Source organism: Rana temporaria, chromosome 1, assembly GCF_905171775.1.
Source record: "Rana temporaria chromosome 1, aRanTem1.1, whole genome shotgun sequence".
Taxonomy (NCBI): domain Eukaryota; kingdom Metazoa; phylum Chordata; class Amphibia; order Anura; family Ranidae; genus Rana; species Rana temporaria.
The window spans coordinates 428503801-428529265 of NC_053489.1; the positions used below are offsets into that span (position 1 = coordinate 428503801).

General features: G+C 43.0%; 1 protein-coding gene across 2 annotated transcripts in view; it reads right to left on the reverse strand.

Moving 5' to 3' along the window:
* TNKS (tankyrase) overlaps positions 1–25465 on the reverse strand; it is a 239785-nt gene that overhangs the window by 207007 nt on the left and 7313 nt on the right. For both annotated transcript variants that reach the window (XM_040325353.1, XM_040325352.1), the window contains exon 2: positions 12430–12654. In XM_040325353.1, coding sequence (XP_040181287.1) covers positions 12430–12654 — 225 coding nt within the window. The remainder of the gene's footprint in view (positions 1–12429; positions 12655–25465) is intronic.

Sequence of the window (25465 nt, forward strand, 5' to 3'; positions counted from 1 at the left end):
GCTTGCTTTTCTCGGTTCCTTGGGGCACTCTTTCATCCAACGATACCAATAGGGCACAAATCCCCCCCCCCCCACTGACAATGAAGGGGCACAAATCCCTCCATTGAATCCAGTAAAACGGGCACAATTCCTCCCAATGACATCAATAAAAGGGGCACAATTCCTCCCACCATCAATAAAAGGGGCACAATTCCTCCCACCATCAATAAAAGGGGCACAATTCCTCCCACCATCAATAAAAGGGGCACAATTCCTCCCACCATCAATGATGGGGCACAATTCCTCCCACCATCAATGATGGGGCACAATTCCTCCCACCATCAACGATGGGGCACAATTCCTCCCACTAGGGTTGTCCCGATACCAGTAGCGGTACCGATACTGAGCATTTGCGCGAGTACTTGTACTCGTGCAAATGCTCCCGATGCTTCACCGATATTTTTTTTTTTTTCAGAGAGCGGGTGGAGAGGGGGCGGAGAGCTGCTGCCGCTGTCTAGTCCCCAAAGAGAAAGCCAAGCCCCCCCCCCCCGCCTAGTTGATCAGTGCGGGGAACATTATAGCTTTCATTTGAATTGCTGTGTGTTCCCCGCCATATATAGCCCCTCCCCCTTGTCTGGGCACTTTGATAGACAAGGGGGAAGGGCTATATATGACGAGGCGCGGCAGGGAACACACAGCTATTCAAATGAAAGCTGTAATGTTCCCCACGTTGATCAACTAGACGGCGAGGGGGCTCGGCTTTCTCTTTGGGGACACGTGGCTGCATTTGAGGACGTGGCTGCATTTGGGGACACATGGACACATTTTAAATAAAGTATTGGTAATCGTATCAGCGAGTACATGAAAAAAAAGTATCGGTACTTGTACTCGGTCCTAAAAAAAAAGTGGTATCGGGACAACCCTACCACCCACTAACACCAATGATGGGGCACAATTCCTCCCATTGACACAAAGGATGGGGCATTGTTTTTTCCCCACTGATGTCCGGACCTTTTCTACTTCCAATGGCCACATTAAGGCCCTCCTAAAGTTTGAAGGACAGTAAACTGGCCCTTTGTTTAGACAGTTTGGAAACCCCTGCTTTACATCATTTCAGGTTTTATCAGCAACGGTTTTGCATTGCATAGTCTTATTCCACTGATCAGATAGTTTCTAATTTTTGCCTTGTATGCTTCATAACTCTTATGCCGCGTACACGCAATCATTTTTCGGCATGAAAAAAAACAACGTTTTTCGGCATGTAGAAAAAAAAAATGTGTTTTTTTCCAACTTCATCATTAAAACGACGTTGCCCACACACGATTGTTTTTTAAAAATGCTCTAGCAAAGCGCGGTTACGTACAACGGCACTATAAAGGGGAAGTTCCATGCGGATGACGCCACCCTTGGGGCTGCTTTAGCCGATTTCCTGTTAGTAAAAGACGATTCGCGCTTTTCTGTCCGTTACAGCGTGATGAATGTGCTTACTCTATTACGAATGGTAGTTTTACCAGAACGAGCGCTCCCGTCTCATAACTTGCTTCTGAGCATGCACTGGTTTTTAACGTTGTTTTAGCCCACACACGATCATTTTTTACAACCCGAAAAACATAGTTTAAAACATTGTTAAAAAAATGCAGCATGTTCGGAAAAAAAAATTGTAGTTTTTCAGAACCCGAAAAATTATGTGAAGCCCACACACGATCATTTTCATCCCTTTATGACTACAGTGTACCCATCTTCTGATGGACACTTCCAGTAGGATAATACACCATGTCACAAAGCTCAAATCAACTCACCACTGGTTTCTTGAACATGACCATAAGTTCACTGTACTCCAACGGCCTCCACAGTCACCAGATCTCAATCCAATAGAGCACCTTTGGGATGTGGAGGAACGAAGATTTGCATCATGGATGTGCACCTGACAAATCGGCAACAACTGCATGATGCTATAATGTCAATATGGACCAAAATCTTTGAGGAATGTTTCCAACACCTTGTTGAATCTATGCCACAAATTGCTATTTTGAGTGTTTCCATTATGAAAGCGGCCCATACAACCGCCGCACCATTCAGGGTCCTGCTTCAGATGTGGGGCCATAGAAAATGGTACGATAAGGGTGGAGCTACTGGCGTCACATGATACATTCCACTGATTGGCGGACAGAAAAATGTCAATGCTCATGTCAAAGGAAAGCAAAACAAACACCACTTTGCCGTTCAGTCCAGATAATAGGTCCGACTTGCAGTGAAAACGCTCACCTGAATAGGCCGGACCATTCTAACCCTTCCAAATTGTACTGACCCGAACCGTTCCGCTCAGTGGAATCTAGGCATATGTAATGGCAAGGGGTGTAGGGTGTTGCTGGAGGTAGGGTGGATATAAAAATCAATGATTTATTTTTTATTTAAATCAGATTTTTGGGATATAAATCGATTTCTAGATTTTTATCAAATTCATTTTAATAAAAAAAAAAAAAAAAAAAAAAGCGATCTAAAAGATAATCCAGGAAGTCCATATAAACCGTATGATAACACTAAGTAGTAATCAAAGCTGAAATAAGTAGTTCTATAAGCAGCAGGGTATAGCTCCATAGAAGTTGATAAACTGAGATGACAGATCTGACTCTCCATATGTCATCTGTCATCTCAGTTTATCAACTTCTATGGAGCTATACCCTGCTGCTTAAAGAACTACTTATTTCAGCTTTGATTACTACTTAGTGTTATCATACGGTTTATATGGACTTCCTGGATCATCCTAATTTACCATTTTCACCATACTCTAAGAGTTTGTTATCATAATGTTTTAAAATTTTTGGCGCGGCTTTTTTGTTTCTTATTGTCTATTGTGTGTATCGCACGCTAGCTGCTGCCTTTAGATTATCTGTGTAGTAGTGCGGTTTTTGTTTTCCCTTGATCTAAAAGATAGTTTTCCCATTTAAGATACATTATAATTTTGTTTATTCAGGATGAAATGGAGCTTAGTTATGTAGCATGAGGCTGTATAGTCTGCAATATTTAGATTTTTGGTAAATTCATTCAATGAATCCAAGCTCTGCGAGCTGATATAACATGCACTGCATTGACACAATTTCACAGTTACCATGAGATAGAACAAAGTTCAGGAATATTCCTTTATCCCATTGTTTTGCAAATCTATGTACACTTCAAACTGTATGATTAAATCAGTTCTGATATCGCTGTTTTACTAACCTGACAGCTTAGTGGGAAACCTTCATTTTGTTTGCAACTATTAAAGATTCTAACTACCAGCAAGAATTAGTATTTACATTTATAGAGCACCTGTCATATCAGATCCATCATGGCAGTGCTGGTTAGCGGGAATCCACTCACCTGCTGCAGTCACGTCCCTCACTGCCACATCACAAACCCTCCCATTAAAGTGAATGGGACTGTCGGTGAGTCAAAAGCGGGTCAGAGGAGGAGCCACTGCGGGACAGAGATGACAGTTGCTCTTTAAAAATTATGATTTAAATCAAGCCTTTTTAATAGTGATTTCAATCGTGATTTCAATCGACTGGATTTAAATCATATACACCCTGGCTGGAGGGTCTATTGATGCTGGCTGCTGATGGCTCTTTTGTCACTGTCAGGGATCTGTTTTGTGTGAGGGTCTGTTGCTGGGGGTCTTATGTTGCTGGTAGAGATCTGTTGAGGAAGGGATTTTTTGTTGCTAGCTGCTGGAGGGTCTATTGAAGTAGGCTGCCTGGGCGATCTGTTGCCGATGGGGGGGCCAACATTGCTGGGGTGGATCTTTTGTTGTGGGTGGTCCATTGTTGTGGGGGGACCTATTGATGCTGGGAGAGGAGCCAATTGTAGTGTGGGGAACAATTTATTGTTGCTGGGGTGGGGTCTATTGTTGCTGCTGCAGGGGATCTATGCAAGTGCTTTTCTTGTTGACACATTCCATACACATTATTTAGCACGACAATACCTATACTTGGTTCTGTATTCTCTGAAAGGGGCTGTACTGGGTGGTGGGTAGGGAATAGAACCAAGAGTGCTCAGAGGAAGGTAGGGTATAGTATTATGCACAAAGCTATAAAAGATTTACTTGGAAAGTATACCTAAACCAATTCTATGTGAAACAAAACAAATTACATGCTTTTGTCTCTAGACAAACATTACCTAACCAGCACAGATATATTTTTCAATTGCAGAAGGGGTGTTTCGTCAGATTTGGTAACAGAATTGATGTTCCGTCTCCGCCATCTTGCTACACCCAGCACTCCTCCACAGTAAGGATACACTGAGAAGGGGGCAAGCGGACATCTTGTTACACCCACTGGAGTTTTGCATTTCACAGTTATTTTTAAACAGTAAACAAAGCATATATGGTGAAATACAGTATTTAGAAATCCCTCGGACTGTTTACATGTTGAATTATAAAAGCAGCGGTGTTCTGTCAGATAAGCAAACCTGTGAGATCATCAGGTTGGCCGCTGCTTTTACAATTCAACATCTAAACAGTTCGTCGGATTATAAACTCTGTTTACTGTAAAAACAAGCGTGAAATGCAAAACTCCAGTTGGAGTAACAAGATGTCCGCTTGCCCCCTTCTCAGTGTATCCTTAGGCCCCGTTCACATTGGGGCGTTTTTCATGCGGTACAGTGCTAAAAATAGCGCTGCTATACCGCATGAAAAATCATGCCCTGTAGTCTTCAATGTGAAAGCCCGAAGGCTTTCACATTGAAGCGATGCGCTAGCAGGAACGCTCCAAAAGTCCTGTTAGCCGCATCTTTACCGCGGTATAGGAGCGGTGTGTTCACCGCTCCTATACCGCGCCTTCCCATTGAAATCAATGGTAAAGCGCGGTAATACCGCCCGCAACGCGGGCGGCATTAACCCTTTTTCGGCCACTAGCGGGGGTTAAAACCTCACCGCTAGCGCCCGAACATCGCGGTAAACACGATGGTATAGCCGCGCTAAAAATAGCGCGGCTATACCGTCACCGCGCTGCACGCTGCAATGTGAAAGCAGCCTTACTATGGAGGAGTGCAGTGTGTAGCACTTCTGTTACATATTCTGACAGGTCGCCTAATCTGACGAAAAAGGGGCTTTTATGTAACCCATTACCTTACTGTTAGCTCTAGTCTTTTAAAAACATAAAACGGTCACAAAAATTAAGCCCTGCAATTTCAGCATTGCTGTTTCCAACATAGCAGTAAAATCTCATCTAAACAAAATGTATGCAACAAAACCTTTGGAGAACCGATTCAGAAAATCAAGAATCAGGCCATGTATATTATTAACCAAAAAGAGTAAACATGAAAACTATACATCAGTGCTACAACTAAAATCAAGGGCTTTTTACACTGCTACAAAAAATTCAAGGAACACTTTGAAAACATATCAGATCTCAATGGGCAAAAATCTCATGCTGAATATCTATACTGATATGGACTGGGTAATGTGTTAGGAATGAAAGGATGGCACATCATTTGATGGAAATGAAAATTATCCACCTACAGAGGGCTGAATTCAAAGACACCCCGAAAATCAAAGTGAAAAAATTATGCAGCAAGCTAGTCCATTTTTCTGAAATTACATTGTATGGCCCCCCCAAGTGCTTGTATGCATGCCTGACAACATCAGGGCATGTTCCTAATGAGACGACGGATGGTTTCCTGGGGTATTTCCTCCCAGATCTGGACCAGAGCATCACTGAGCTCTTGAACAGACTGAGGTGCAACCTGGCGGCACCGGATGGACCGAAACATAATCCAGGAACTGGCTGCATGCTCTTGCCACATGAGGCCGGGCATTGTCATGCACCAGGAGGAACCCAGGACCCACTGCATCAGCGTAGGGTCTGACAATGGGTCCAAGGATTTCATCCCAATACCTAATGGCAGTCAGGGTGCCATTGTGTAGCCTGTAGAGGTCTGTGCGTCCCTCCATGGATATGCCTCCCCAGACCATCACTGACCCACCACTAAACCGGTCATGCTGAACGATGTTACAGGCAGCATAAAGTTCTCCGCGGCTTCTCCAGACCCTTTCACGTCTGTCACATATGCTCAGGGTGACCCTGCTCTCATCTGCGAAAAGCATGGGGCACCAGTGGCAGACCTGCCAATTCTGGTGTTCAATGGAAAATGCCAATCGAGCTCCACAGTGTCCGGCAGTGAGCACAGAGCACACTAGAGGACGTCTGGCCCTCAGGGCACCCACATGAAGTCTGTTTCTGATTGTTTGGTCAGAGACATTCACACCAGGAGGTCATTTTGTAGGGCTCTGGCAGTGCTCATCCTGTTCCTTTTTGCACAAAGAAGCAGATACCGGTCCTGCTGATGGGTTAAGGACCTTCTACAGCTCTGTCCAGCTCTCCTAGAGTAACTGCCTGTCTCCTGGAATCGCCTCCATGCTCTTGAGACACTGTGCTGGGAGACACGGCAAACCTTCTGGCAATGACACGTATTGATGTGCCATCCTGGAGGAGTTGGACTGCCTGTGCAACCTTTATAGGGTCCAAGTATCGCCTTGTGCTACCAGTAGTGACACTGACCCTAGCCAAATGCAAAACTAGTGAAAAACAGTCAGAAAAAAATGATGAGTAGGGGGAAAAAAATAGACACCTCCACCTGAAAATCCATTCCTGTTTTGGAGGTCGTCTCATTTTTGCCCATCTAGTGCACCTGTTAAATTTCAATTAACAGCAAAAGCAGCTGAAACTGATTAACAACCCCCTCTGTATACACCCCTACCCCTCTGCTACTTAACTGACCAGATCAATATCCCAGCAGTTCCGATTCAAAAGTGTTCCTTGAATTTTTTTGAGCAGTGTATTTCTGATAGAACACTATAATCACATTGAGTGTTAAAAAAAAAAAAAAAAAAATTCTTAAAAAAGGTGGGATAAAAAGATTCAGGTGTAATAATTCAGGGTACAGTCCCATATAGGGGGCAGCAGGTGGTATCAGTACTAGTGTATACTGGTGTGTAGGATGAGATTTACAAGCAATTTCCATGCATTCACATCAAACTGCGTGGATGGACAAAGCACAGCACAAACAGATCTGAGACCAGATTTAAACTATCTTTATTACCCATGCACTAAATCTTGGATTTTCACTAACTGTAAATGGAAACAAATTTCAAACAACTAGAGGACAGCTATATTTTTGGGGTGGATTGGCTACGTGCCTCCTAGGATTCAGCTAGCTCTGCGTAAAGGAAACATTCCCTTTAACAAAAAAAAATAAATAAAAGGATCATCTTACCTGAAAAGATATTGTTTCCAGCAAGTAAGATTCTATTAACACAAGTTTTGTTATATTTCTTAATTAAAATTAATTTCATTGTGCCGTATTTCCAAAGCTACTGCTCTGTGCTTGTAGAGTGGAAGAGTAGAAAGCTGTAGCAATGTGCATCATTATTCAAGATTATCTTTCTAAATTGCCAGATCAAGGATAGCCATAACCCCCACTAGAAAATTGCATCTCAAACATCAAATGATTTAGGCAGATTATATGTAGCGTAATATTTGGGAGGAGATTAATTTTAATACAACAGAGATCCTGATTTTCAGATGAACACATAGAAAATAAAAGGTGGATGGGAAAAGGGAAATGCAAAAGCAATATATCTATATCAGCTCATCTTTATAAAGATGTACCTACTAAAGTAATGTGTGCTTGTGTGATATTCAATAGCAACAAAGAAACTGAAAAATTATATTATTTTACATCATGATAGCATAAACAATGTTCTGCTCTAATGTAAATCTAATCAAAAAGGCAGTCAAAGGGCATCAGGAGAACACTTATGCCCTGTACACACGATAGGTTAGTCTGATGAAAACGGTCTGATGGATTTTTTCATCATATATCCGATGAAGCTGACTGATGATCAGTCTTGCCTACACACCATCAGTTAAAAAAACGATCGTGTCAGAAGGCGGTGACGTAAAACACAACGACGTGCTGAAAAAAAGTTCAATGCTTCCAAGCATGCGTCGACTTGATTCTGAGCATGCCTGGATTTTTAACTGATGGACGTGCCTACAGACGATCGTTTTTTTTCTATAGGTTTTTAATCCATCGGATAATTTTAAAACAAGTTCCTATTTATTTAACCTATGGATAAATAACCGATGGTGCCCACACACGATCGGTTTGGTCTGATGAAAACGGTCCATCAGACCATTTATCAGACTAACCTATCGTGTGTACGCAGCATTACTCCGATCAATACAAGTCTCCATCTCTGCAGCCAACTCTCAATATAACCAGCAGTTGTAGAACTACAACACCCTGTATGCACTGCCAACTGGATTTTGGGGTAGGTCTACAAAGTCTGGATATCTGAAGACTTGTTTTTATACCAGTTTTTCTCTCACACACACACACACACACACCTATATATAACACATGCATACAAACATGCATACATAATCTCACAAAAGTGAGTACACCCCTCACATTTTTGTCAATATTTTATTATATCTTTTCTCATGTGACAACACTTAAGAAATTACACTTTTCAACAATGTAAAGTAGTGAGTGTACAACTTGTATAACAGGGTAAATTTGCTGTCCGCTCAAAATAACTCGGCACACAGCCATTAATGTCTAAACCACTGGCAACATAAGTGAGTACACCCCTAAGTGAAAATGTCCAAATTGGGCCCAAAGTGTCAATATTTTGTGTGGCCACCATTATTTTCCAGCACTGACAACCCTCTTGGGCATGGAGTTCACCAAAGCTTCACAGGTTGCCACTGGAGTCCTCTTCCACTCCTCCATGATAACATCATAGAGTTGGTGGATTTTAGAGACCTTGCGCTCCTCCACCTTCCGTTTTAGGGTTTAAGTCTGAAGACATGCTTGGCCAGTCTATCACCTTTACCCTCAGCTTCTTTAGCAAAGCAGTGGTTGTGTTGGAGGTGTGCTTGGGGTCCCTATGTTATGAAGGGAGGGGATCATGCTCTGCTATAGTATGTCACAGTACATGTTGGCATTCATGGTTCCCTCAATGAACTGTAGCTCCCAGTGCCGGCAGCACTCATGCAGCCCCAGACCATGACACTCCCACCACCATGCTTGACTGTAGTCAAGACACACTTGTCTTGCTACTCCTCACCTGTTTTCCGCCACACGCTTTACACAATCTGAACCAAATAAGTTTATCTTGGTCTCATCAGACCACAAGACACGGTTCCAGTAATCCATGTCCTTAGTCTGCTTGTCTTCAGAAAACTGTTTGTGGGCTTTCTTGTGCATCATCTTTAGAAGAGGCTTCCTTCTGGGACAACACCCACGCAGACCAATTTGATGCAGTGTGCAATATATGGTCTGAGCACCGACAGGCAGACCCCCCACCGCAGCACTCATGCGTCTATTTCCCAAAGACAACCTCTGTCACATGAAAAGATATATACAGTACAGTAATAAAATATTTACAAAAATGTGAGGGGTATGTGTGTGTAATGTATTATTTTTATTCACACATATACATACATACACACACACAGATCTGTGCTCATAAGTTGGCATACCCTGGCATTTATGATTTATTTGCCATTTTTCAGAGAATATGAATAATACAAAGATCTTTCACCAATGGTTAGTGTTTGGCTAAAACCATTTATACTGGGGATTAAAAGCGCCCTGCTAGCGGTCAAAAAACGGCTGCTTTACCGCTAACGGGGAGCTGTGCCAGTGTGAAAGGGGTCTTAGTCCAGGCATTGACAATGTAATCTATCAAAAAGTAACCACGCCACAGATATGTGCTCTAATGGACAGCTGCCCCTCTAAAAATGGCAGGAAACCATCAATAAAACATATATAGTGATAAGAGTGGCGCTGGTCCACACATTAATCCAAAAATAACTCCATCTAAAATGAATCAGTGATCCAAACATATTTATGTATATATACACACACACACACACACACACACACACACATATATATATTTTTACATACCACATATGTAATAAACAAATTGTGCAAAAAATATATAAAGTGCTAGTGCGTGTCCAAGTGCAAAAAAACTTTTGTGCAATATTATTAAAGTGCAAAAGTATAAATCCCCAAAAAATCTATTAACAAATATATAGAGCAAAATCATAAAAACTTGTGAAATAAAACGCCTTTGTTTATGTTTAAGTGCATTGAATGCTCCACCATTGTGTAAATCCTTCACCACTCTCACTAAAATGGACTCATCAGATTGATATACTGGTGAAATTATAGATCATCTGGAATACCACAATATCTCCAAACGATCATCAGTCACTATTATGGTCAGATTTTCCTTTCAAAGATCACAAGATGTCATGGGGGAAGATAAAAAAGAAGGAAGAAGGTTTCAATAGTGTAAAAATCTCTAACAGATCTTGTTAAAAAATATCTGCAATCCACTCACATTTGAAGAGTGCCTGCCCGACACTAGGGAGTAAGACGCTCAGCTTGTTTTTAGCTGTTCACCACTGGGCTTGTCATAGACGAGAGTAGTTTGGTAATCATTTCAGTAGTAGCCAGGTCAAAAGAAGAAAGTATTAAATGTGCTGTTAGACAGGGTATGTTAAGTGGGGAAGATATCTGTACAGTGGAGATGTCCTCATGAATTGCATCAATCTTGATTTTGAAGTAATTGACAATCTTTTGGAAAGTGACCGAGTTAGTAGGTGGAAGCAGTGGGGGACAAAGTAGAGAGTTAAAGGGTAGAGAGCCAACAAGGACTGGATGGTAGGAATCTTGTGAAACTGAGGAGGTTGTGATCAGAGAGGAAAGGGGTGTTGAGGAGGTTGCAGGGACTGCAAAGGTCATGGGTGTTACCATCGGAGTGAGTGGAAGTGTGTGCCTATTCTGTTAGGTCAAATGATCTAGTGAAGTTGAGATGTAGCCAGGCTTTTAACATTAACAGGGACGTTAAAATTCAAAGAATGATACTGGGTATTTTAGAGGAGAGAAAATAGGGGAGCCAGGCAGAGAAGTCATCAAAAAAATGTGCTGTTCCAGGAGATGGGGGAGGGCTGGTTTTTGGAATCAGGGAGATAGAAATTAAACTGACTGTATTGCAGCTGTTGCAAGAGGAGGAAGAGTGTCGGATGTGGGGGTTGTAATTAGAAAGCTGAGGGCCAAGATTGGGGAAAATTTCCCCAGAGATTAGGAGGAGGAGGGTGAAACTGGAAACATTTGAATGAAGGTGCCCTGGGAGGTAGCAGAGATACCAGATAGATGGAGGGAGTCACAGCCAGATGGAGGGAATCAGAGCCACATGAAAACACACTGACCCCCAGAAGATACACTTCACAGTGGGGCTGTGCCCAGGTTACTTCCTACCTAAAGAAGACAGTTGGAACCCCTCACCCTCTACAACACCTCCACCCATCGCTGAGATATGGCCTTATTACACGTATATGGGAACCCTCGCTATAAACTAGAAGAGGGTACTAGCAAAAGACTACTCTAGAGCACTCAACAGTTCATGTCACAGAACCCCCTAGTGTCAAAATGTCACGCACCAGCAATGTCCAATCAGAACGGTTAAGATCTATCCTGACATCCCTAAGGAAATAGGGGAAAGAAGACCGTGGTTTTCAAAACTCTGGATCGATGCACGGGCATTGAAAGCTAATCATCCATGGAGGCATGTGCAGTGGTGACCAGGGGAGGTGGGGGGGGTGCGGTAAATTAGTTGGTCAGCATTAGGCGGTTTAAAGCAGGTGGTGAGAAGACCCATCGCCTCCACACTGCCTGTAAAACACCCTCCAAATATGATCCACCACACATTGCTTTTCAGAAGGGCAGCAGGATAGCTGCATGTGTGAGCCAGCCTAAAATGTGAACAATACAAGACAGGAAACCAGATGATTTGTGTCACCTTTGTGTGCATTTTAGATTCCATACCCTTTACTGCTCATGTATAAGTGGATAATACAGCACATACCATTACCGAATACAATAAGGAAAATGGCAAGTCAGTTGTACTCACTGAGATACACACACACACACACAGTTTGTCACAGCAAGTTACAGTGCACAGCTACAGAGGAATTCCCAGGAGTCTAAGATATAGTGTGCACAGGAAAGAGGGCGGAATCCTACAGAGAACTCTTACTCATCCATATAAAATAAGAAGCAAATTACATTGTATATTGGATCACACTGCACAAACACTAGTCTGAGTAACATATCAACCACCGCAGAGTCCTAAGATTTAGTGTGCAGAAGGAAAGTGCAGACTGGTTGGCTAACTCTTTCTAATCTAAAATAAACTGCTTCTATGGAATCGCACTGGGAAGGAGGAGAAAATTAAAAAAGCAGCACAGTTTTTTATTCCTTTTTACCAAGCACCAGATGCAGATGGCACAGAAAATTGTGAGGCTGAAGTTCTGCTTTTAATTTTGTTATCTTGAAATGGTCTGCCAATAGTGCACATGAAAAAGAAACAATTTAATAAAAAACACTCACCTATGCAAACATCTATCTTTCCTTTAATTGCTGCTTCATGTAGAGGGGTATAGTTCCAATTGTCTCTTGCATTGGGGTCTGCACCTTGGCAAAGCAGAAGGGTCACAACCTCTGCATGTCCAAACGAACAGGCATTGTGTAGTGGAATAAGGCCTCCATCATCTCTAGCGTGAACATTCGCTCCGGTCTGCAGCAAATGCTCCACAACATCCTTTCTACCGAAACCTACAAGCAGAAAAAAAATATTAGAGTACATAAAAATACAGCAATTGCCTTTTTATTGACATAGATAAGATATAAGAAAAAGGTTAAAGGGTATGAGTATCTTTACTACAAGTTGGCCTTTAATGCAGTCCCGCATCCCTGAGTGCAACCCACCTGGAAAAATGCCAAAGCGAAGTCCTTAATTCAATAATCTTCACTATGTGTAAAGCAGCACAGCTTCAGAAAGCATCCCAGTTGCACCTCCTAAAGGGATCCATAGTTATGAAAGACTGCAGAGGTCTTCCAGAGTACAGGCTGCCCTATAGGAATGAATGGTACTGTGGTGTGCCTTTGCAGGATGAAAAGGACCTGGCAGGAAGATTTTTTTAAAGCAAGGCTGTAAGGAGCACAGGGTCAAGGACAAAGGGAAAAAAGGTAGGTATTTCTCCAGTTGGGCTGCACGGGGCACTCCAAAAAGATAATATAGTAGTGCGATGTAAATGTAATCTGGGTGGCTGTCAAGCCACTTTTTCTGTATGTGACAGCTGCACTAAGTGCAGAAAAATACTTGTCAATATATATTGTTAATATACCAGAAATCCAGTATGTTCCCAACTTCATGTGTGGGCTGACAACATGGAGAGGAGTGTACCAAGGCTGGAGCAGCCAGAATCTTCTAACTTTCATTTTCATAGTTAGAAAGGAATCTATGGTCACAGCTTTCAATTTATACCATCAGCATTTTAATAATACAACAAATTGTCATTATTGACAATCCAAATGTAAAAAATTGAATTTCATATTGTGAGTGCTGCCTGTCTGCTGGCCATCTCCTCCACAACTTTCTGGCTTCCCTGTGTGCTTTGCAGCATCTCCTCTGCTGTTTACTTTAAATTTATAAGGACTACAAAGCCAATGGTACCTTGCTGCCTGAAAGCTGAAAAGTTCTGAAACATCTCCTCCCTGCACCTCTCTAGTTCCCCTGATATTAATTGTGATAAAATACCAGAGGCGGCTCTTTAATTAGGCAAATTAGGCGATCGTCTTAGGCCTCGCCCACAGAAAGGGCCTTGCGCGATTTTCCTAATTTTCCTTTAAGGTTAGTGTGTGTTGTGTGGGGACTCGCAAGCGGCGGGCGCTCATTGAGCTATGACTAAGCATTGTTCATCAATGTGAAACGCGTCAGCTCTATTACCCCACTGTTTGCTGTTTTTTTGCTTTTGTAGTGTTTTTTTACCAGAATAAAAAGGCACAACCTTTTTACTTTTCGCTGGAGTGCGGCTGTCCATAATACTTCTTCTCCCATTTATGCTCTGTGCATTGCCTGCACCCACCAGGTTTTGAGCCATCCATTTACCACTGAGGTGTATTCATCTGGAGTGGTGGTTTTCTCTTTCCGCGCGCTGCACACATCCGCAGACTGAGCTAAGCCACCACGGTCCGCGGCGGCGGACGAGGGACAACACTACAATCGATCATGGTGGCTGGTGGGCATGGCTCAGGCTGCCTGCGTCCAATAGCAGGCTTGACTGCCGCAGCGCCGGCCTCTAGCCTTTCCCCTAAAGTCGGCGACGGCGGCCCCAGTGCATGGCGGGAGTTGAAGTTCTCCCACAGAGCACAGGCACACAGACTTCAACTTGGCCCTCTGGTGCCTGTGCTCTGCAGAGACTACAACTCCCAGATTGCACTGCAGGTGCAGGGCACTCAGAGAGAGGGATAGAACATCACATGTTGCTTCTCCTGCTGCCTTTAGTAGGGGACCAAGTCACAGAGGCGAGGAGCAGCCGAGCAGGTAGTCTCTAACTATATATACATGGAAACTATAACAATGCACCCCCAAGTCTAAGACCATATTATCGCTGCATGGGTCTTGGGTCGTATGAATTCTTGGAGGAATTTCTTCATTCATGGCAAAGTGCTTATATTCTCAAATTAATCATTTCAAAATTTTGACCTATTCGTTCATGTATCATTGACAGTTTTATTTTTGTTTTCCTACATTGTAAAAATAACGTGTCATCTGCTCTACTGAGGTTTTGCTTTGCCTTTTCCTGGATCAATAAAATTAGAATAGTTCCACCATACTGAAGGTTGGTTCTCTATGAACTTTAGTAGCTTTTTACTAATGGGCATATGACTTTATAATATATAATGGCCATATCTTTATCCATTTCCTGTAACATCCACAATGTGCGAGTCAGAAAAAGCTCAGTATTATAGGCGACTCTTCCTTTCTGCAAACACTTCACCTTTCCTAAATTTCCTAACCAATACTTCCATTTCCCCCCCAATCTCTTCTGTCTTGGGTACATTACTACATGCTGTCTGTCTGAACTGTACCCAATCTGTCTGTTGGTCTCATCATCATTGTCTGTACCCTGTCACAGTGGCAACTTTTGATGGGCACAGTGGCGGCATTTGAGGGGGCACAGTGGCGGCATTTGAGGGGGCACAGTGGCGGCATTTGAGGGGGCACAGTGGCGGCATTTGAGAGGGCACAGTGGCGGCAATTGATGTGCCCATCAATTGCAGCATCACTGTGCCCATCAAACGCAGCCACTGTGCCCATCAAACGCAGCCACTGTGCCCATCAAACGCAAACACTGTGCCCAGTGGCTGCAATTGATGGGCACAGTGAGGCTGCAATTGATGGGCACAGTGAGGCTGCAATTGATGGGCACAGTGAGGCTGCAATTGATGTGTTTTTTTTCAGTTTGTTTGCGTTTATGAAGTTTACACATATAAGTAATTTGTTCACCTGGTGAATAGACACCTTTCAGGGGGAGGGGGGGGGGGTGCAGATACCTGTCAAAGACAGGTATTTGCACCCACTTCCGGGAGTCCTCTCTGCAAGGACTCTGCGGGTAGTACATCACTTCCCACTCCTGCCTGTTGTGTTCTGGGAGCCGAGTGTTTCCCAGAACACAAACGGGAACCAGTGAGGATGGCGCTGCGCGACTCGCGCATGCACCGTAGGGAACTGGGCGGTGAAGCCGGAGCGTTTCACTTCCTGATTCCCTCACCGAGAATGGCGGTGGGGACAGCAGAGTGACAAACGATCGCTCGTCCTCTGCTGCCGACGTCGCTGGACTCCAGGACAGGTAAGTGCCCTAAATTGTAAAAGTCAGCAGCTGCAGTATTTGTAGCTTCTGGCTTTTAATTTTTTTTTTTCGGGCGGAGATCCGCTTTAAAGTGGAAGTCAAGTCTTATTTTTTACTTGTACCACAGCTAAGCCTATAATTGGACATTTTGGACATTCCGACAACAAAACTGGATTTTTTCTGACGAATGTTGGCTCCAACTTGTCTTGCATACACACAGTCACACAAATGTTGTCGGAGATTTCGAACATCAAGAACGCGGTACGATGAGGCAAGAAAAATTAAGTTCAATAGGCAGTGCGGCTCTTCTGCTTGATTCAGAGCATGCATGGAATTTTGTGCGTCGGATTTAGCTACACACGATCTGAATTTCTGACAACTTTTGTTGTAAGAAAACTTGAGAACCAGCTCTCAAACATTTGTCGGAAATTCCGACAGCAAATGTATGATGGAGCCTACACACGGTCGGATATTCCGACAACAAGCTTGCATCGAACATTTGTTGTCGGAAATTTCCGACCGTGTGTATGCAGCATTAGAGTCACTGGTTCCCACAAAGTGTAATTTATATATATTACACACACACACACACACACACACACACACACACACACACACGGCTTGACAAATTTGCTTGGAATCTAGGAGCCAGCTAAAAAAGTTAGGAGCCAGGAACGCGCCCCATCCTGCCGAGCTTGCGCGCAGAAGCGAACGCATACGTGAGTAGCGCCTGCATATGAAAGCGGTGTTCAAACCAGACATGTGAGGCATTTCCACGATTGGTAGAGCGAGAGCAATAATTCTAGCCTTAGACCTCCTCTGTAACTCAAAACATGCAACCTGTAGAATTTTTTAAACGTTGCCTATGGAGATTTTAAAAAGGTAAAAGTTTGTCACCATTCCACGAGCTGATGCAATTTTGAAGCGTGACATGTCGAGTATCAATTTACTCGGCGTAACATTATCTTTCACATGATAAAAAAAAAAAATTGGGCTAACTTTACTGTTGTCTTATTTTTTAATTCAAAAAAGTGTATTTTTTCCGCAAAAAAGTGCGCTTGTACGACCGCTGCGCAAATACGGTGTGAAAGAAAGTATTGCAACGACCACCATTTTATTCTCTAGGGTGTTATTTATATATATATATATAATGTTTGGGGGTTCTAATTAGAGGGAAGGAGATGGCAGTGAAAACAGACAGGGGAAGCATAGGCCTGCAGAAGGGCGCAAAGCCGCGGCCTCAATTACCGGCAAGCGCGGCCCGACATGATTGCGCGGCGGGGGAGGTGGGGGCACACGGAGACACAGGATACCCCCAGCTGTGCCGCGCCAGGTCGCTAATTCTAGTCGCAATGGCGACCTGGTGCCCGGGATTCATTGAACCCTGTGTATACACACACACACACACACACACACACACACACACCATAGTTTGGGGATGCTATAATGTTCACGCAAACCAATATACGCTTAATCTGGATTTTTTTTTTTTTATTTACCAAAAATATGTAGAAGAATACAACATAGTGGCCTAAATTTATGAAGCAGTCTGATTTTTGTTATTGGATATGTTTTATAGCAGAAAGTAAAAATATATTTTTTTCCCAAAACGTTATCTTTTTTCTTAATAGCGCAAAAAATAAAAAACCCAGTGGTGATTAACACACGATCAAAAGACACGACAAAAAGTTCTATAAAACTTTAATTTGGGTTTGGCATGACAGCACAATCGTTAGTTAAAATAACAGTGCCAAAAAGCAAAAAAATTGCCTGGTCATGAAGGGGTAAATCTTTCAGAGGTCAAGTGGTTTAAAGGAGAAATGTCAGGAAAAGAGCCTGGTCTAATATACACAATCTGATCAGTGTGTGTCAATATATGAAAATCCTTGTTTCTGTGCATAGTTTGTACTTTTCCATGTACAAGGGAGCGGTTGTACGCATTTCCTTTGTGCCTTTATGATCCTCTTATCTCACTGCAAGTCTACCAGGAATAGCCTTTCTGAATAAAAACAATAGCCCGCAGCCGCCTGTGATTGGTGGGAACAGACCGGGAGCAGCAGTTTTTATTTTATTCATCGCTGGTCATTTGTACTCAAAGCAATGTTGTAAGGCCTCATGTACACTGCTGCTAATAAATGGACATTTAGGAGCAGTTGGGCATTTTTTTCCACTGTCCCTGAACTCTCCTCTATGTTCTCTTATCAGTACATGTACGCATGGTCATTTATAATCGTTTTGAGGCAGCCGAGTTTAGAAGCTTTTTTGGAACGCAAAAAAAATGGGTTCAGACGGACGTTCAGAGGCATATGAAATGCCAAATGCCTGTAATATCTTGTAAACGAATTACTGCGTTTAGCAGCGATTCGTTTACAAACATTTCTCAAAAAAAAAAAAAGTAAAAAAAAAAATTTGCATACCCTTCTAGACGCAAACGCGACTAAACGCCCATTTTTAGACGCAGTTTCAAGCTGTCAAGTTAAATTGTTCAGGAGAGGTTGAACCATGTCCTGTGTTCATGAAGCCTAATAATGCCGATATGCACCCTACTGAACTGAGGACTTCATACATGGATTAACCACTTGAAGACCAGGCCTTTTTGACACTTCTTACGTACTTTTTTATTATTGCCGTCAAATTACACACACACACACACACACACACACACACACACACAGCATCTCACAGGGTGAGTACACCCCTCACATTTTTGTAAATATTTTATTATATCTTTTCATGTGACAACACTGAAGAAATGACACTTTGCTAGAATCGTGCGAGAAATGTAATCAAAAAAGAAATGCACACGTGCAAGAAAAGAGAAGTTCACGGAAAGAAAAGATTCCCAGACACAAAACTTATTTTCTGTAGTAACTTTGAATTTCAAAATCAATGGTGGCACCATCGGATCACAAAAACGCACACATTTTCTGATTTTTCAAAAGAAATTCTTTCGAAATTCGACCATGTATGGCCTTAATACCGTGTATTTCCCCCTATAACATCAATGACAGCTTGAAGTCTTTTGTGGTATTTGTGGATGAGGCTCTTTATCTTCTCAGATGGTAAAAATGCCCATTTCTCTTGGCAAAAAGCCTCCAACTCCTGTAAATTCTTGGGCTGTCTTGCATGAACTGCACGTTTGAGATCTCCCCAGAGTGGCTCAATGATATTGAGGTCAGGAGACTAAGATGGCCACTCTAGAACCTTCAGTTTATTCTGCTGTAGCCAATGACAGGTTGACTTGGCCTTGTGTTTTGGATCATTGTCACGTTGGAATGTCCAAGTACGTCCCATGTGCAGCTTCCTGGCTGATGAATGCAAATGTTCCTCCAGTATTTTTTGATAACATACTGCATTCATCTTGCCAACATTTTGACCAGATTTCCTGTGTCTTTGTAGCTCACACATCCCCAAAACATCAGCGATACACGACCGTACCTTTCATCATAGGCGTTTATGGTTGTGGCCAAAAAGCTAAATTTTGGTCTCATCACTCCAAATGACTTTGTGCCAGAAGGTTTGAAGCTTGTCTCTGTGCTGTTTGGCGTATTGTAAGCGGGATACTTTGTGGCATGTGCGTATTAATGGCTTCCATCTGGTGACACGACAACCATGCAGCCCATCTTTCTTCAATTGCCTCCTTATTGTGCATCTTGAAACAGCCACACCGCATGTTTTCACAGAGTCCTGTATTTTACCTGAAGTTATTCGTGAGCTTTTCTTTGCATCGAGAAACAAATTTTCCTGGCAGTTGTGGCTGAAATTTTAGTTGGTCTACCCGACATGGTTTGGTTTCAACAGAACCCCTCGTTTTCCACTTCTTGATTAGAGTTTGAACACTGCTGATTTGCAATCTCATTTAATTGGATATCTTTTTATATCCCTTTCCTGTTTTATACAGTTTAACTACCCTTTCCCGCAGATCGTTTAACAATTCTTTTGCTTTCCCCATGACTCAGAATACAGAAATGTCAGTGCGAAACTGGATGAAAGATGCAAGTATCTTATTGTAATTTTATGCGATAGACCAGAGATCCTCAAACTATGGCCCGCGGGCCACATCCGGCCCGCCAGTGTGATTTACCCGACCCCTTTAACATTGCAGCAATCCCCCTCTGCTACCTTTATTACACAAGACGAGAAACATGACAGGTCTGGACAAAGGGCGGGACCTTTTGAGTTAAGAAGCGGGTGATTGGTTACTAGGCAGTGGGACAGTCCCAGCAATCAATCACTTGCCTTTCACTTGCAAAGTCCCGGCCTTTGTCCGGACCTGCCCTGCTTCACGTCTTGTGTGATTAGGTAGCAGCGAGAAGGGGGGGTGCTGTGATATTATAGAAGGGGCGGCAGTGTAATATCGATGTGGGGGATCTGTGATGGGAGGAGTCTGTTATGGGGGATCTGTGATTGGGGGGGGGAAACTGATGGGGGGAATCTTATAGGGGGATCTGTGATGGGGGGGATTCTGTTATGGGGGGCTGTGATGGAGAGGAGTTTGTGCTGGGGGGCTTTGTGGTGGGAAGATTTGTTATGGGTGGGTCTGTGATGGGGGGGATTTATGATGGATGACCCGATATGGGGGCTTTTTGATGGGGGGGAATCTGTGATGGAGGGATCTGTGATGCAGAGGTTCTGTGATGAGAGGGTTTTGTGATGCATAGGGGGTTCTGTGATGAGGGGAGTCTGTGAAATACTAATAAGTTTATGTTGATTAAAATAGTTTAATTTTAAATATTAAATAGTTTTTCCTGTTTTTTTGCACTACAAATAGCATGTGTGCATAGGAATTTGTTTATATTTTTTTAAACTATAGTCCGGCCCCCCAACAGTCTGAGGGACCGTGAACTGGCCCCCTGTTTAAAAAGTTTGAGGACCCTTGCGATAAACCAACACAAAGTGGCACATAATTGTGAAAATTATAAGAGGTTTTTCCAATTTCATGAGTCAATACTTTGTAGAACCACCTTTCGCTGCAATTACAGCTGCAAGTCTTTTTGGGGATGTTTCTACCAGCTTTTCACATCTAGGAGAGTACATTTTTTTTGCCCATTCTGCTTTGCAAAATAGCTCAAGCTCTGTCAGACTGGATGGAGAGCATCTGTGAACAGCGATTTTCAAGTTTGCCACAGATTCTCAATTGGATTTAGGTCTGGGACTTTGACTAGGCATTCTAACACATGAATATTCCAAGTGACGAAACGTCGGGGGCGTGGCTGCATGATAGGAATATACACTGACGTGAGACACCGCAGCTAAAGCACAAGATACGATCAGTACGGTCTGGGATCCAGGAGGGGGTGAGAGACCTTGATTGAGCGCATATCTCGGGTCCGCTGTGACCGTAAAGCAGGGATATACAATTAGCGGACCTCCAGATGTTGCAAAACTACAAATCCCATCATGCCTCTGCCTCTGGGTGTCATGCTCGTGGCTGTCAGAGCCTTGCTATGCCTCATGGGATTTGTAGTTCTGCAACAGCTGGAGGTCCGCTAATTGCATATCCCCGCCGTAAAGCACCGCAGAGCTATCACATACACGTTTGCTGTGATTTTTCAAGGCTGGTTTTTAAAGTTCGTCATGCGAGTGCAATGAATGAAGTGTTTGTGTGGAATTTAATAAATTGGTCGTTACCATTTTTACACTATTGGAGCACTTTTTTTTATTTACATGTGTGGATAAACCCTGAGTTGAAACACAGTTGTATATTGGATGGTTGTTTTGTCCTGAGTTAAAACACAGTGGATGCATGGTCGTTTAACCCATTGGAGTTCCAATTAACAAGCTCTTGAGCCGAACACGAGAGTGGGAGGCATTTTTAGCTAGTGAGTGCGATTCCAGAGGGGTGGTGGCACAAGCATGGTGTGGTGGAAGATTTTAAGAAGATTGAATCTTGTTTGAATATCGCTTCACTCTATGGACTATTAATTACGTGGGACTATTTATATATATTAGTTTTATCACTGGTGATTTGTTTACAGTTATTTAGTGATTGGTACTTATCTCAAGAGCGCTACATTTTTGTCCTATTTTCACAGTTTGGTTTATAGGTTGAAATTCAGTTTATAAACACTTTAAGCTTGTCTACAACTTTATCCCTGACCTGTCTGGTGTGTTCCTTGGCCTTCATGATGCAGTTTGTTCACCAAGGTCGGATTCACACTGGTACGTCACAACAGTCGTACTACTTTGGATTGACTATGCCCTACGACATGAAATCCGACTTCAATGAACAGGGATCCGACTTTGATACCCGACAATACCAGGCACTGTGTCTGGTATGAATCTTTGGGAAGAACTCCACGCCAAAAAAAAAACGTCATTGGTTCCCCCTCCAAGAGCATACCAGGCCCTTTGGTCTGTTATTGATTTTAAGGGGGAAGACCCTATGCCGAAAAACTGCATGGGGGTCCCCCCAAAATCCATATGAGACCCTTATGGGAGCACGCAGCCTGGCTGGTCAGGCAAGCGCCCCTCCTTCCTGAACCGTACCAGGCCGCATGCCCTCAACATGGCACCCACCCCAAAAGCACCTTGTCGCTATGTTGATGAGGACAAGGGCCTCTTCCCCACAACCCTGGCCGTTGGTTGCCGGGGTCTGCGGGCAGAGGGTTTATCGGAATCTGGAAGCCCCCTTTAACCACTTGCCCACCGGGTTAATTCTGGCACTTCTCTCCTTCATGTGAAAATCACAATTTTTTTGCTAGAAAATTAATCAGAACCCCCAAACATTATATATATTTTTTTAGCAGACATCCTAGGGAATAAAATGGCAGTCATTGCAATACTTTTTGTTACACCGTATTTGCGCAGCGGTCTTACAAGCGCACTTTTTTTGGATAAAAATCACTTTTTTGAATTAAAAAATAAGACAACAATACATTTTGCCCAATTTTTTTATATATTGTGAAAGATAATGTTACGCCGAGTAAAATGATACCCAACATGTCACGCTTAAAAATTGCGCCCGCTCGTGGCATGGCGTCAAACTTTTACCCTTAAAAATCTCGATAGGCGACGTTTAAAAAATTCTACAGGTTGCATTTTTTGAGTTGCAGAGTAGGTCTAGGGCTAGAATTATTGCTCTCACTCTAACGATCGCTGCGATACCTCACTTGTGTGGTTTGAATACCGTTTTCATATGCGGGCGCTACTCGCGTATGCGTTTGCTTCTGCGCGCGAGCTCGTCGGGACGGGGCGCTTTAAAAAAAATTTTTTTGGTTTTCTTATTTATTTTTATTTAGTTTTATAATTTTTTACACTGAAAAAAAAAAAAAAAAAATTGATCACTTTTATTCCTATTACAAGGAATGTAAACATCCCTTGTAATAGAAAAAAGCATGACAGGTCCTCTTAAATATGAGATCTGGGGTCAAAAAGACCTCAGATCTCATAATTAGTCTTAAATGCAAAAAAAAAAAAAAAAAGTCATTTTTTCAAATGACAAAAAAAAAAAAATGTTTCTTCAAGAGGCTGGGCGGGACTGACGTTTTGACGTCACTTCCGCCCAGCAGAGCTATGAGGACGGGTGAAGGAGATTTCTCCTACCCATTCACCTAAAAAAAAAAAAAAGTGTCAAAAAATAAAACACACTACACAGGTTTTAAAAGTAATTTATTAAGCAGCTCCGGGGGTCTCTTCCGACTTCTTCTGCCCTCTCCGGCTCTTCTCCGCTTCTTCTCTCTCTGTCCGATGTCTTCTGCCAGGTCTCCGCCGCTATCTTCTGCTCTTTTGCTCGCTCTTGCCCAGTCTTCTCCGTTGTCTTCTTCCAATGTTGACACGCCGCTCTCTCCCGCTCCAATGCCCAGTTTGCCACTACTTATACAAGCATGGGGTGGGGTCAGCAGCCATTTACTGTGATGCTCCAGGTTCCATGTGCGCACTGGAGCGCGATTCTTGGAGGACGTCAATGTACGCCCTCCCAGAGTTATTGAGCCGCGCTGTAGCCGTTATTCGGCTATGGTGCAGTTAAGTGGTTAAAATACCTGTGTAGTGTGCTTTATATTTTGACACTTTTTTTTTTTAGGTGAATGGGTAGAGGTAAAATGTACCCCATACTCATTCACATAGGGTGGGGGCAGAGATCTGGGGGTCCCTTATTATTAAAGGGGCTCACAGATTCCGATAAGCCCCCCGCCCGCTTACCGACAACCAACGGCCAGGGTTTGTCAACATGGTGACAAGCCCCCACTGCCCCAAAGAACCCCCCCATGTTGAGGACATGTATACCGGTGCGTTTGCTTCTGCACGCAAGATCGGAGGGACGGGGTGCGTTCCTGGCTCCTAACTTTTTAGCTGGCTCCTAGATTCCAAGCAAATTTGTCAAGCCCTGCTCTAACAAACCCATGAGGGCTTCACAAAACAGCCATATTTATACTGGACTGTTTACTAATTAGATGAATTCTGAAGGCAGTTGGTTCCACAGGATTTCAGATAGGGGCATCAGAGTAAAGGGGGCTGAAAACAAACGACACACTTTTCAAAATTTGGAAAACCATTTATCATTTTCCTTCCACTTCACAATTACGTGCCACTTTGTGTTGGTCTATCATATAAAATGCATTTGCGTTTTTGATTGTAACATGACAAAATGTGGAAAATTTCAAGGGGTATGAATACTTTTTCAAGGTACTGTATTCTTATGCCATAACCCACTACCAAGAAAACCTGCAAAATAAATTTGCCTACTCCTGACGATCATGGCAATATTACATGTATGTGTTATCTGTTCTATGGTACCCATAGTAGGGCCAAGAAAAAAATAATATACACTTTGATTTGTGTCCTATTTAAACAGACCAACACCAAATATAAAACCTTTTTTCCCCCCTTACATAAAACACACTGACCCTTAGACTGTTACACTGCCATTAACATTTATACTGCCACTGACACTAAAGTCCCTTTCACGCGATAAGCACCCTCGGATCCTCCTGTCTGTTTTTCAGGCTGATCCAAGTGGGCCATCCATTGACTTATATGGGCAAGCAGATGTCAGCGGAGATATGTCCGCTGACAACCGTCTGCCATCCGATCGAAACAGACTTATGGCAATACATCTGCCATCTGTCTTGGCAGATCGAATCGGATGAGCTGTCCGTTTTCGTCCGATCTCCCCATAGAGATGAGCAGGGCTCTGACAGGTCCCTCCCCGCTCAGTGAGCAGAGACGGACCCGTCATCCGCCAGCTCAGCGAAGATCAACAGAGCGATCTCCCGCTGAGCTGGCAGACTCCGCTACAGATTCGCCCTGTGTGAAAGGGGCCTTACACAAAACACTGACACTCACTAAACCAGATCAAAGCCCTTAATCTAAAAAAAAATTAAAATATTAAGTAAACAGACTTCTCTAGGGAGGAGGAAAAGATACCATGTGTGTTTTCTTCTTTATGGAAAACAAACACAAGTGCAGGCTACAGAGCGAATGATCACTATTATAGCCAATTACAGGCTATTACAGCGATCATGTGATTGAGAGCCTCTTCAGGCTCCCAATCATTATTACAAGACCTAGTGCTGCCTGTAATAGCTTGGTATCAGTGCTGGAAGAGCATGCTTCCAGCAGAAATCACAGGATCGCATATACAACCCCTGGCAAAAAGTATGGAACCAATCTAGAAAAATGTTCATTGAATTGTTTAATTGTGCAGAAAACAAAACTAATCACAGACATGCCTTAAAACTATTTTCATTTAACATTCCAACCTTCTGGCTTCAAGAAACAGTTAAAAAAAA